Source organism: Pelobates fuscus, chromosome 3 (genome assembly GCF_036172605.1).
Source record: "Pelobates fuscus isolate aPelFus1 chromosome 3, aPelFus1.pri, whole genome shotgun sequence".
Taxonomy (NCBI): Eukaryota; Metazoa; Chordata; class Amphibia; order Anura; family Pelobatidae; genus Pelobates; species Pelobates fuscus.
In genome coordinates this window covers 293,043,130-293,055,933 of record NC_086319.1, presented here as the reverse complement: position 1 = coordinate 293,055,933, position 12,804 = coordinate 293,043,130, and the positions used below count along the sequence as shown (strand labels likewise).

Sequence of the window (12,804 nt, the reverse complement as noted above, 5' to 3'; positions counted from 1 at the left end):
TTCCAGATTAACAAGTTGAACAAGCCACCTGCTTAAGGCAACAGTTCTGTGCCAAAAATCACTCCCGGATCTACATCCGTTGGGAAATAAAAGCTATTCCCTTTGGATGATTAACAATGTCAGACAAGCTAAAAGGCACATAATTTAACTACTTCAGTGCCCAGGACTTAAGGCATGAAACCAGGATATTAACGCATTTAGTTAGGGCCATGTTTTACATTACCAATGTCACACTTGATATCCATTCACTTATTCTCTGGTCTTACCTGTAATAAACTCCAACATGCCCTTCTTCTATTTTGTGGATTGCTGAGAAGAGAGAGGCAGCAGTAATTGCAACTCCAATTGCAGCCAAAGCTCCAATCTGAGACATTTTCAGAATCCTAGAAGGGAACAGAGGGAAAGATTTCACGAAATGTGCTCATTCAAGAAAACAAAATTGTTCTTTATTTATCTCACTTGCCAGTGTGCAATAGTTTATTCAATGATACCAGGGATAAATTGTCACACACCATCTATGATATGTCATCTTCTTGATACACAAAACCAGGGGGGGGGGGAATTGGAATAGTACTAATTACCAGGTATATGCTCTCATGGGAGATAACATAATAGGATATAGTGTATCTTTTACAGTAAAATAAATAACAATCTCTTGAAGTTTGCATATCTGTTGATTCAGAAGACAATGGAAGCAAAAAAAGTTTGACTAAAATCAAGACAGACAAGTGCAATTTGTATTGTAGACAATGTGGGGTAATGCTTCGCTGGTGCTCCTAGGCTTAGAACTACAAAGTTATAACCACATTACATAGAGCACTGTGTATATCTATTAAAATATCCATCCCATATTCCTGTAAGAAGTGCAAACTGGCATAAGGAGATTGAATTACTTTTTACAATATGCTCTTGCTCAATTTGAGGAGTGCCAAGTAAAGTTACATTTTACCAGTTGATTACGGTGTTCTTTTTCCTTATCACTAATTTATGCGACTTGAACTTTGCTTGCTCTACAGTGCATAGACCAAAATGCAAGACGTGCATTTCTTGAAATTCAGTATTTCACTACAAAAGAGGTTTCTAAATATTAAACCTTTCATCAACTTTTTGGTAACTGCATACAAACAAGCAAGAAACCACTTACCACACATTTTCTACAATGGGCAATCTTGCTATGGGCATTTTATAGAAGTACTGTAAATGTAGATTTGAATCTGTCAGGTAGAGTCCTCTTACTGATTTTCCTCTCTAGTCAGTCCTCTCACACCTCACCTCTCTGTCAGTCCTTACATTGGCTTCCTGTATCCTATAGGAGTCAATTCAAAGTGCTAACCCACACCTATAAAGCACTGAACAATTCTAGCCCCTCTTATATCTCCTCACAGATCCATAGGTATGTCCCTTCTCAGTCTCTCCGCTCTGCCCGTGACTACCTCCTGTCCGCTGCTCGCATCCATACGGCCAACTCACGCTTGCAGGACTTATCGCGGGAGGCTCCCTTCCTATGGAATAGCCTGCCTACCACCACCTGACCCTCCCCTAGTCTTCAATTGTTTAAGGAGTGCCTTAAAACCCATCTTTTTAGGAAAGCTTATGGCCTCCCAGACTAGCCTCTACCTCACATACCTGTCTTTTGCAGTCTCCTAAAGGGCAGCACTCTACTCTCTCCTCCAGCTCTGCTTCACTCCCACCTAATTTGATTGCTATTTTTTATCCTAATGTGTTTTACACCCCACCTCCTATAGACTGTAAGCTCGTTTGAGCAGGGCCCTCTTCAACCTATTGTTCCTGTAAGTTTTCTTGTAATTGTCCTATTTATAGTTACATCCCTCCTCTAATAATATTGTAAAGCGCTACGGAATATGTTGGCGCTATATAAAATGGCAATAATAATAATAATAATAATAACTGTTTCAAACATTTGCATTGTACAACACTGCAGAATATGTTAGTGCATAGCCCTGACAATGTTCTACAATGCCCATGAGCTTGCAAACCACGGGGCCATGCGACTGAAGACATCATCAGAGCCGATGTGTGTGTATGAATCAAAGGAAGGAATGCCTGAGCAGACCTGTACTTGAATAAGACTTTTTTTTTTTTAGCAGATGCCCAATGATGCATGCATTTGCCCAAGACATCTCTGGCAGGAATCACCCTGAGAATGGAATTTCTGTAAGATGTGTGTTTTATACTTATCTAACCTACACTCCAACCCTCAGTCAACATTTCATTAGCAGTCACTGTGATGATGAGATTTAAAAACACACACAAACATACAAAAAAAAATAAAAAAAAATTAAAAGTATGTTATAAACTTGGTCATATTGTTTGGCATGTCTCTCTGGTAGGGGGATTTCTATCTTCACTCCAGTCTTCCATGGTCTCTACCCACAGAACCTTACCCTCTCTCACCTTTCCATTGAACAGCTTTGCCGCAGATTTATTTTTTTTTTTTTTAAACAAATGTTTCATACCTGTCAATCCTTCTGGGCACGTTCTTTATCTTGTGCGTTCTTATCCCGCTTCCTCTAGATTCCAAGCTTGTTTAGAGTAGGTACCTGTTCTCCTTTGTTGTTTTTAGATGCCCATTGTATAGCACTGAAGAACATACAGAAGACATTTAAAATAATACATTTTCAAAACGCACTAATACATTAAATATTTTAGGCCACAATAGCCAGCGTGATAGAATTAATGGAGACATTTTCAGACTTGGTAGTTTTAGCTAACATTTTCTATTCCTTTGTCATTTCTCAGATTACTGAGTAAATGGTTAGGAGAAAACCGGAGATGAACTATGTACAATAGCCTATTAATCCAAATGCAATGTTTGGGATAATAAAAGAATGTTTTACAACTTCACATTAGATATTTTATTTGGGTAACAGTGTGCCAATTTCTGAGAGATAGATGAAAGGTAGAGCCCACTGAAAATAATTCGTCAAACACCTAAACCTTACACAAACCATACTGTAGTTGCCATCTGCATATTCTCAGCAAAATTCAGTTTTGTTAACCAGGATACCTGTACTAATCTTCATGGCTGCCGTCTTCCCACGTTCAGTTTAACAGCTGCAGCAATTTTTGCAAATTGCTGGTTATAATCCACACTGAGCTTTGAGACAACAGTATCAAGGTAATCTATGTACTGTAAACTATACAATGAATCAAAATTGCTATGGCATGGAGTTTGACCCTTTATGGCAGCACTGCCATTAAGAGGGTTTTTGCCTATTTTGCTGTGATGACCCGCAGAGAAACTAAAGATAAACTTTGACTAAAGGGATACTAAAGTGCCAGGAATACAAAGCTGCATTACTGGAACTATAGCTCCCTCTGCCTCCCCCCACCCTCACCACAGTCAATAAAGGGTTAAAACCCCTTTATTTACTTATCTAATGTCCCTTGGAGCTGGTTAGCGACTCCGCCTCATCCGACGAGCAGGCGCTAATGCACACATTAGGCCTCCCTATAGGAAGGCATTGAATCAAGCGTGAGGATGTCCAGCGTCAGTTACAGGACCAAAAGTCTGTTAACACCCAGGAGGCAGACTTAGTGCTGCAATATAAACATTGCAGTTTCTCTGGAATTGCCATGTTTTACATTGCACCACTAAGTGCAATAGGGACAGTGCAACCAGACCACTTCAATAAGCTGAAGTGGTCTGGGTGCCTATTGTGTCCCTTTAAGCTCTCATTGTCACCATCTTCTTCTGGGCTCTGTCTTCAGCTAGCGAACTTAAAGGACCACGATAGGCACGCAGACCACTTCAGCTCAATGAAGTGGTCTGGGTGCCAGGACCCTCTAGTGTAAACCCTGCAGATGAAAACATAGCAGGTTCAGAGAAACTGCTATATTTCACTGAGGGTTAATCCAGCCTCTAGTGGCTGTCTCATTTCCTCTGGGCGATTTGAATGCGCACGCGTGGCTCTTGCCGCGCATTCGGCGCTGACGTCGGCAGGAGGAGGAGAGTTCCCCAGGGCAGAGGGAGCCCGGTGCTGGAGAAAGGCAAGTGTTTTAACCCCTTCAGCCCAGCGGGAGTGGGGGGAACCTAAAGACCCTATAGTGCCAGAAAAACAAGTTTGTTTTCCTGGTACTATAGTGGTCCTTTAATCTGCCAGGAGAGAACGTAACTGTTGCACTCTCAAGCATGCAAAACAGAGGTCCACAGAATATTGCTACACCACAGAATCCTCTATAAACCTTCATGCAAAATGCACTAGAAGATGCCTTTTCCCACAGCCATCCTTTAAAGGAACACTATAGTCACCTGAACAACTTTAGCTTAATGAAGCAGTTTTGGTGTATAGAACATGCCTCTGCAGCCTCACTGCTCAATCCTCTGCCATTTAGGAGTTAAATCCATTTGTTTATGAACCCTAGTCACACCTCCCTGCATGTAACTTGCACAGCCTTCCATAAACACTTCCTGTAATGAGAGCCCTATTTAGGCTTTTTGTTTATTGCAAGTTCTGTTTAATTAAGATTTTCTTATCCCCTGCTATGTTAATAGCTTGCTAGACCCTGCAAGAGCCTCCTGTATGTGATTAAAGTTCAATTTAGAGATACATTACAGTAGTGATGGTGCGCAACAAAAAAAAAAATAATAATTCATATTCACTATGGACCTCTTATAGAGAGTGAAAGTAACCCTGTGTACATAAAATGAGGTGTTTACAGAGTGGAAATATTATAAATAATTGAAAAACAAACAGTGGTTGTGGTGAAACAAAGCACAATCTGTAGGTATACTTGCAAACATGGAAATCACTCTGACACCTATTAAGGAGACAAAAACAGAAAGAGAGCTCCTAGTGCAGCATAGTAATTAACTTATAAATATATAGAATAAAGCAAACAGAGGTGCCTTTTAGGTGTCACACTCACAAGATTGGAGTGGTAAAAGCACCACTCGTTGCTATAGCACTCAGGGAGGATCAGCCCCTAGAGTGCGTGGGATCCGTGGAAAGGAAGCTTGCAATCCGGATCTCAGGTAAGTATACTTTATTAATTTTAATTTAAAAACAGCAAAACTTGTTGTGGAGGTAGTTAGTCCGCTCACCAGCCTCAGGAAACCGCAAAGAAAGTTCCATATCCCTGCTATAGCAACGAGTGGTGCTTTTACCACTCCAATCTTGTGAGTGTAACACCTAAAAGGCACCTCTGTTTGCTTTATTCTATATATTTATAAGTTAATTACTATGCTGCACTAGGAGCTCTCTTTCTGTTTTTGTCTCTTTAATAGGTGTCAGAGTGATTTCCATGTTTGCAAGTATACCTACAGATTGTGCTTTGTTTCACCACAACCACTGTTTGTTTTTCAATTGCAGGGGAATGATCTATACACTAAAACTGCTTTATTTATCTAAAGTAATTGACTATAGTGTTCCTTTAGGGAACAATCTGAACATCTAAAACACTTTAACATGCTGAAATGCTGTGTATGTGAAAAGTGTATCTGCTTTTTTTTTTACATTTTACAAAGTGCAGATTTCAATAGAAATTGGCCCTTATATAAATTAACCCGGTTAGAACCCCCTTGGCTGTCAGACATCTGGTCCTGTTATTTCCTGGTTTGGTTAGCTCAGTGGAGCTAAACTCAAGAGGCAGCAATTGCGCAGAGCACCTGCCTTGCAAAGACTTCTCATTGAGCTGTAATGGGAAGTCTGTGATTGGACAGCCATGGAAACTCTGTGCGGATGAAGGAGAGAGTTTGCAAACGCTTTAGACAAGAGAACTGCAGGTTATGCAAGCAATTTTTTTTTAGCTATTGCCTTAATGAAAAGGATGGTTTTTTTTTCTGGGGGGGAAGGGGAGTACATCTATTAAATATGATTTTTTTGTTTGGGATTTGGGAAGGAGAAAGTCTTTTGAAGGATGGCTTTGCCTGCTTAGAAATACAATAGTTGGCAGCAGAAACTATTTTGATGCTCCACCTTTTGCAAACCTTGGAACAGTCTGAAAAATCAAAGTAGAATGCTTCTTTGTTTTTGGTTTTTTAATTGTGATTGATTTCAGTAATAGTCCTACAAGGTTCCTCACTGCTCCTGACGACGGCGTGCTGTAACGCCGAAACGCGCGTCGAGCTAGCCTCTTTAACTTATTTTATAATTTTGCACTTTATAGGTAGCACTAATAATGATTTTTGTTTAATTTAATTTAACTTAAGTTATTGAGATAGGCACGGACTGGGTAGGGACTTGGAACTAGGTAGGCACAAGTGGGTTATCCACTGTGCTGAGGTATTCAGGGACAGCCTTCTCACTATAGGAATCCTTGCTTTGGACTCAGTACTAGTGGGGGTTGAGTAGGGTTTTTTTACTTACAGTGCTGACTCCTTTTTAGCCCTATTTCTTCAAGTCTACTTTACTACTCTGTTTTGAGTTACTGTGAGTTTCTCAAGCCGGATGGGGGATTTTTTGTAATAGGATAAAGATCAGCTTGTCTCCTTGCATAGCGAGCAGCTGTCTTAGTATTATCCCCCCAGGCTTGGTCCAGTATTACTCCCCTGCCTATCTATTTTATTTATTTTGTGTTTTCCTTTAGGATCATTAAAAGGTAGGGACCTCCCTCCCCATTACTCTCCATTTGGGCTTAGTTTTTGGCCCTTCCTCTTTCCTCTGTCCTACAAGGTTAATATGTGTTTTATTAAGATTATAGCTTTATAAAATATACAAAAGTTACAGTGGGGCTATAAAGTTTGTCTGCCACAGAAAAAATCCTTTGAGTAGTTTACAAAAGATTAAACCCTTTCCGAAATACTTTAAATTGATTCTTTTTTTGTGTGTGTGTTTTAAAAAAATACAAAACAAAGAAACTGTCGGGATGGAGCACCCACAGGGTGGGAGGGAGGGGAAAGCCATCTTCCTGTTGCAGACACTTATCAGGATAAGTGATTTATTAAAAAATAAATAATAAAAAGCAATATTGCACAACGCGTTTCAACCAACTGTTAGTAGTCTTCCTCAATAACAGTTGGTTGAAACGCGTTGTGCAATACTGCTTTTTATTATTTATTTTTTAATAAATCATTTATCCTCATCAAAGTGTGAGTGAGTTCATCTCAGAATTTCCCATTTTATTGTATATAATATACAGGTTGCACTATGTTCTTCTCTGTGTTTATATTTTTTGTATAGGGAACTCTATAATTGAATCTACTCACTGTATATAAGGAGGAGATACCTATTATTTGTTATACTCCAGGTAAATAACCCTCCTGGGTGTGTGTGCGCTTTTACCTTTTTTTGGTTGTACTGTATCTTCTTTAAGTATATATAGTGGTGATATACTTGGGTATAGCTGCACCATTCACCTATTTGATCCTCTAGCGCCACCTCTATACTGTTTCTTGCTATTCCAAGACTATTGTCTGACAGACATTTGCAGCTGCAAATAAATCAATGTTCGCTTCCTGGAATCTGTGTGCATTCTCTTATGTGCTTCTTAGCCTGGAGTTCCTATAACAAGCGAGCGTGTGTGCCCATAGGAAAGCATTGTGAGTCTAATGCGCATGCATAGCAAAACACTGAGACAATCAGCATCTCCTCATTGAATCAATGTGTCTATGGGGAACGTTGAGCACCTCCAAGCAGAGCATGGAGATTCTTAACAAAAGGGCAGCACACTATGCAGCACTGGACTAGGAACCACCTCTAATAGCGGTCTCAATGGCTGTCATTAGAGGTGTTACTAGGTAACAATGTAATATGTTCTCTGAAAAGTCAGTGTTTATATTTTAAAGCCTGCAGGGCTATATACACCAGAACCACTAAATTAAGCTGTAGTGATTCTGGTGACAATAGTGTCCATATACGAAATGTAGTTTTGTCTTTAAAAATAAAGCTTTAAAAAAAAAAAACCCTGAATCCTAACTTTTTGTTTGCCCTACCCATGGGTGAACCAGAATACCCAAGTTTTAAAGTAATAAAGCCATGAGATATGTTCTGGTGGGGAATCAAACATATTAAATGCAGGAGGGAAGCCAATTTGGAAACAAACTAAGATCGCCATAAATGTATGAGAATATAATTAGGATGCATTCATTAATTTGTACCTCCATATGGAAAAAAAAGAAAGAAATATAAGCCATGTGATCCAAATAAAATGAATCTGTTCAACTACAGACAGAACCCTACAGACAGAGCTAGGTCTCTAAGGTAAAAACACCATGACCTTACTTACAGCACCTCTAGGACAAAGCTGATCCGATTCCTTCTAATCTTTCCCTTCCACCTGCAGCAGCAGCAGATTCTTCTTGTTCTTCCGGGTGTCGCAGTGATACGTCATTAGCCGGAGCCAGCAAGCTGTGAGACAAGGCATGCTGGCTAAGGTCCTCACAGGGAAATAAATCTGTCTGATGGTCTCCTGGCATGTGCCAGCAAGCTGTGAGACAAGGCATGCTGGCTAAGGTCCTCACAGGGAAATAAATCTGTCTGATGGTCTCCTGGCATGTGCCAGCAAGCTGTGAGACAAGGCATGCTGGCTAAGGTCCTCACAGGGAAATAAATCTGTCTGATGGTCTCCTGGCATGTGCCAGCAAGCTGTGAGACAAGGCATGCTGACTAAGGTCCTCACAGGGAAATAAATCTGTCTGATGGTCTCCTGGCATGTGCCAGCAAGCTGTGAGACAAGGCATGTTGGCTAAGGTCCTCACAGGGAAATACATATGTCTGATGGTCTCCTGGCATGTGCCAGCAAGCTGTGAGACAAGGCATGCTGGCTAAGGTCCTCACAGGGAAATAAATATGTCTGATGGTCTCCTGGGCTGTGTGTAAAGGAAAACCGTAACCCTTCCCTTCCACAGAACAAGGAACCCATTTATCTCTCCAGCAATCATTAACCACAATATTTACTTATAGTCAGATAACAGATAATGAACTCTCCCTTTCTGGCTGCTTCCCCCATGTTCTTATATATGCTTGGCACTAAAGTGGAAGAGTCACTTCTCTGAAATGTACAACATTGAATAAAACTATAAAATTTACATTAACTTGTGTTAACCTTTTTTTCATTATATGCTTTGTTTTCTCTTAATTTTAGATCAACAATTAAAGGGATACTATAGGCAACCAGACCAGCTCATTGGGATAAGTGTGACAAGGTAAGGGTGAGTGAGTGTGATAGGGGGTGGGTACGTGAGTGTGACAGTAAGGGGGTAAGTTTGGCAGGGTTAGGGGTAATGAGTGTTGCAGGGTTTAAGGGTGTGTGTTACAGTGCTAGTGTGGTAGGGTGACAGGTGTGACAAGGTTGGGGATGACTGTGATAGAGTGAGGGGGAGTGATTGTGACTGGGTGAGGGTGGTGAGTGACTATGGCAGGGTGTGTAAGTGGGTGATAAGTGTGCGTGGGGCAGTGACAATATGTGGGGGCTGCATTAAACACAGCAATGCCTTATATATTTTTTTAATATTACATTTGCCCCTCTTTTGATTACATCCTATGCCTGAAAGAGGGCAAATGTAATACATTCCCTGGTGGTCCGGTGGATTTCGTGGTGGTTCAGTTTGGCCGCAGGTCTTACAGTCAGAGTGCAGTCTGGGAATCCAAGCGCCTGCACTCTGACTCTGTCACAGAGCGCCAGCACTGCAAGGAACCACTGACCACCACACCAGGGCATGATTTCTAAAGGGTTGTGCAAGGAGATCTTTTGATCGCCCTGACATCTCGAGAGGGCACCCGCTCCTAGCTAGAGCTCCAGGACCAGGACCCCTTGGTCGCCTTATAAGTAATCTGGCTCTGATATCATCAATGGGAAAATTACAAGCTTTCCTAAGAGACATCTCTTAAGCAACTTCATAAAGGATTGGAGTCTAGGGGAAAGCATGATAGTAGTAGGTAAGGCAGGAATGGTGCAGCCCTTGAGAAATCCCGTAGCTAGGAATCAGCAATGTGAAAATGAACAGAGGACAAGAAAATGTTTATATTTAATTAAAGATCCTTTGTAAGGGGGGGGGGGGGGGGGGATTGTTGAGGTATTCGAATGTTACATATCATTGTAATGCATCAAATATACATCCCTCACAAAATTGTAAATTATGAACCCAGGAAAAGATTGTCAGAACGGGGAACATTCATGCCAGACTGGTAGTGGGCTGCTTTGGCCCACCACACTAGGCCACCTATGTGCAGAATGCTGTGGAAGCTTGTGTCTAATTATGTACTCATTACAGGGAGTGCAGAATTATTAGGCAAATTAGTATTTTGACCACATCATCCTCTTTATGCATGTTGTCTTACTCCAAGCTGTATAGGCTCGAAAGCCTACTACCAATTAAGCATATTAGGTAATGTGCATCTCTGTAATGAGAAGGGGTGTGGTCTAATGACATCAACACCCTATATCAGGTGTGCATAATTATTAGGCAACTTCCTTTCCTTTGGCAAAATGGGTCAAAAGAAGGACTTGACAGTCTCAGAAAAGTCAAAAATAGTGAGATATCTTGCAGAGGGATGCAGCACTCTTAAAATTGCAAAGCTTCTGAAGCGTGATCATCGAACAATCAAGCGTTTCATTCAAAATAGTCAACAGGGTCGCAAGAAGCGTGTGGAGAAACCAAGGCGCAAAATAACTGCCCATGAACTGAGAAAAGTCAAGCGTGCAGCTGCCAAGATGCCACTTGCCACCAGTTTGGCCATATTTCAGAGCTGCAACATCACTGGAGTGCCCAAAAGCACAAGGTGTGCAATACTCAGAGACATGGCCAAGGTAAGAAAGGCTGAAAGACGACCACCACTGAACAAGACACACAAGCTGAAACGTCAAGACTGGGCCAAGAAATATCTCAAGACTGATTTTTCTAAGGTTTTATGGACTGATGAAATGAGAGTGAGTCTTGATGGGCCAGATGGATGGATTGGTAAAGGGCAGAGAGCTCCAGTCCGACTCAGACGCCAGCAAGGTGGAGGTGGAGTACTGGTTTGGGCTGGTATTATCAAAGATGAGCTTGTGGGGCCTTTTCGGGTTGAGGATGGAGTCAAGCTCAACTCCCAGTCCTACTGCCAGTTTCTGGAAGACACCTTCTTCAAACAGTGGTACAGGAAGAAGTCTGCATCCTTCAAGAAAAACATGATTTTCATGCAGGACAATGCTCCATCACACGCGTCCAAGTACTCCACAGCGTGGCTGGCAAGAAAGGGTATAAAACAAGAAAATCTAATGACATGGCCTCCTTGTTCACCTGATCTGAACCCCATTGAGAACCTGTGGTCTGTCATCAAATGTGAGATTTACAAGGAGGGAAAACAGTACACCTCTCTGAACAGTCTCTGGGAGGCAGTGGTTGCTGCTGCACGCAATGTTGATGCTGAACAGATCAAAACACTGACAGAATCCATGGATGGCAGGCTTTTGAGTGTCCTTGCAAAGAAAGGTGGCTATATTGGTCACTGATTTGTTTTTGTTATGTTTTTGAATGTCAGAAATGTATATTTGTGAATGTTGAGATGTTATATTGGTTTCACTGGTAAAAATAAATAATTGAAATGGGTATATATTTGTTTTTTGTTAAGTTGCCTAATAATTATGCACAGTAATAGTCACCTGCACACACAGATATCCCCCTAAAGTAGCTATAACTAAAAACAAACTAAAAACTACTTCCAAAAATATTCAGCTTTGATATTAATGAGTTTTTTGGGTTCATTGAGAACATGGTTGTTGTTCAATAATAAAATTAATCCTCAAAAATACAACTTGCCTAATAATTCTGCACTCCCTGTATATGCTTTCTAGGGACTTAGTCTGTGTTGGTCCCAGACGTGGGATACCAAAATGCAAACCTTGGACCATGGGAAGGATCCCAAAACCAGGACCATCCCACCAATTCTGGAAATTTTGGGAAGAATAGCAATATAGATAGTTGTTGAAGGGCTTAACCCCTTAAGGACCAAACTTCTGGAATAAAAGGGAATCATGACATGTCACACACGTCATGTGTCCTTAAGGGGTTAAAGACCAGTTTGATTTGGAATCATCTTTTTCATGTATATAATAATTATTTTTTTAAATGCTCTTTCTCAAATCTGGTCATTTTGGCTCTCTATTATTTTAATTTAATCCCTCACCAAATAGAAACATAGAATGTGACGGCAGATAAGAACCATTCGGCCCATCTAGTCTGCCCAATTTTCTAAATACTTTTATTAGTCCCTGGCATTATTTTATAGTTAGGATAGCCTTATGCATATCCCACGCATGCTTAAACTCCTTCACTGTGTAAACCTCTACGACTTCAACTGGAAGGCTATTCCATGCATCCACTACCCTCTCAGTAAAGTAATACTGCCTGATATTATTTTTAAACATTTGCCCCTCTGGAGATGCTACATACTTGATTAGGATAGATGTTTGTCTTCAAAATATATCATGCCTGTTTTCTATGCTTTTAAATGCAATATTGCACTGTAGTGTTCTGCTGTTAATATAGTAGTGTAGTATCAGGATTTTTTGTGAGCCTGATAGTATATATAGATTTTGAATATCCATTGAAAGGTTACTCCAACCTTTTTTAATTCAATTCTGTTTCTTTTTAAAAAAAAAGTAACTTGGTCTACACTTCTCCTTGTATTTCCTTAAAAAAAACAAAAAAAAAACTTCATAAATAAGTTAAAATTTATCTGGAATCCAGTGCTCGGGCAAGTTCCTCCTTCTATGCCCCGTCTGCTTCCTTCTACGAAATCCAATCCAATGCTTCTTATATAGAAACATTTGATTGGACCAATCTCCAGGGTCAAAGCTCATGTGCACAGGGATGGATGGGAGGGGGAGGTAAAGAGAGGTTGGGAATTGTGTCTTTTTAAA

General features: G+C 40.6%; 1 protein-coding gene across 2 annotated transcripts in view; it reads right to left on the bottom strand.

Annotated features, from left to right (window-relative positions):
• The window catches only part of ERLIN2 (ER lipid raft associated 2), a 38,494-nt gene extending 30,213 nt beyond the window's left edge, over positions 1 to 8,281 (bottom strand). The window contains exons 1-3 of one of the 2 annotated variants that reach the window (XM_063445601.1): positions 8,188 to 8,281; positions 2,489 to 2,601; positions 267 to 385 (exon numbers count right to left, since the gene is read on the bottom strand). In XM_063445601.1, coding sequence (XP_063301671.1) covers positions 267 to 373 — 107 coding nt within the window. In that variant the 5' untranslated portion in view covers positions 374 to 385; positions 2,489 to 2,601; positions 8,188 to 8,281. The remainder of the gene's footprint in view (positions 1 to 266; positions 386 to 2,488; positions 2,602 to 8,187) is intronic. The other variant, XM_063445600.1, reaches the window with a different exon arrangement.
• Between the last annotated feature and the right edge of the window lie 4,523 nt (positions 8,282 to 12,804).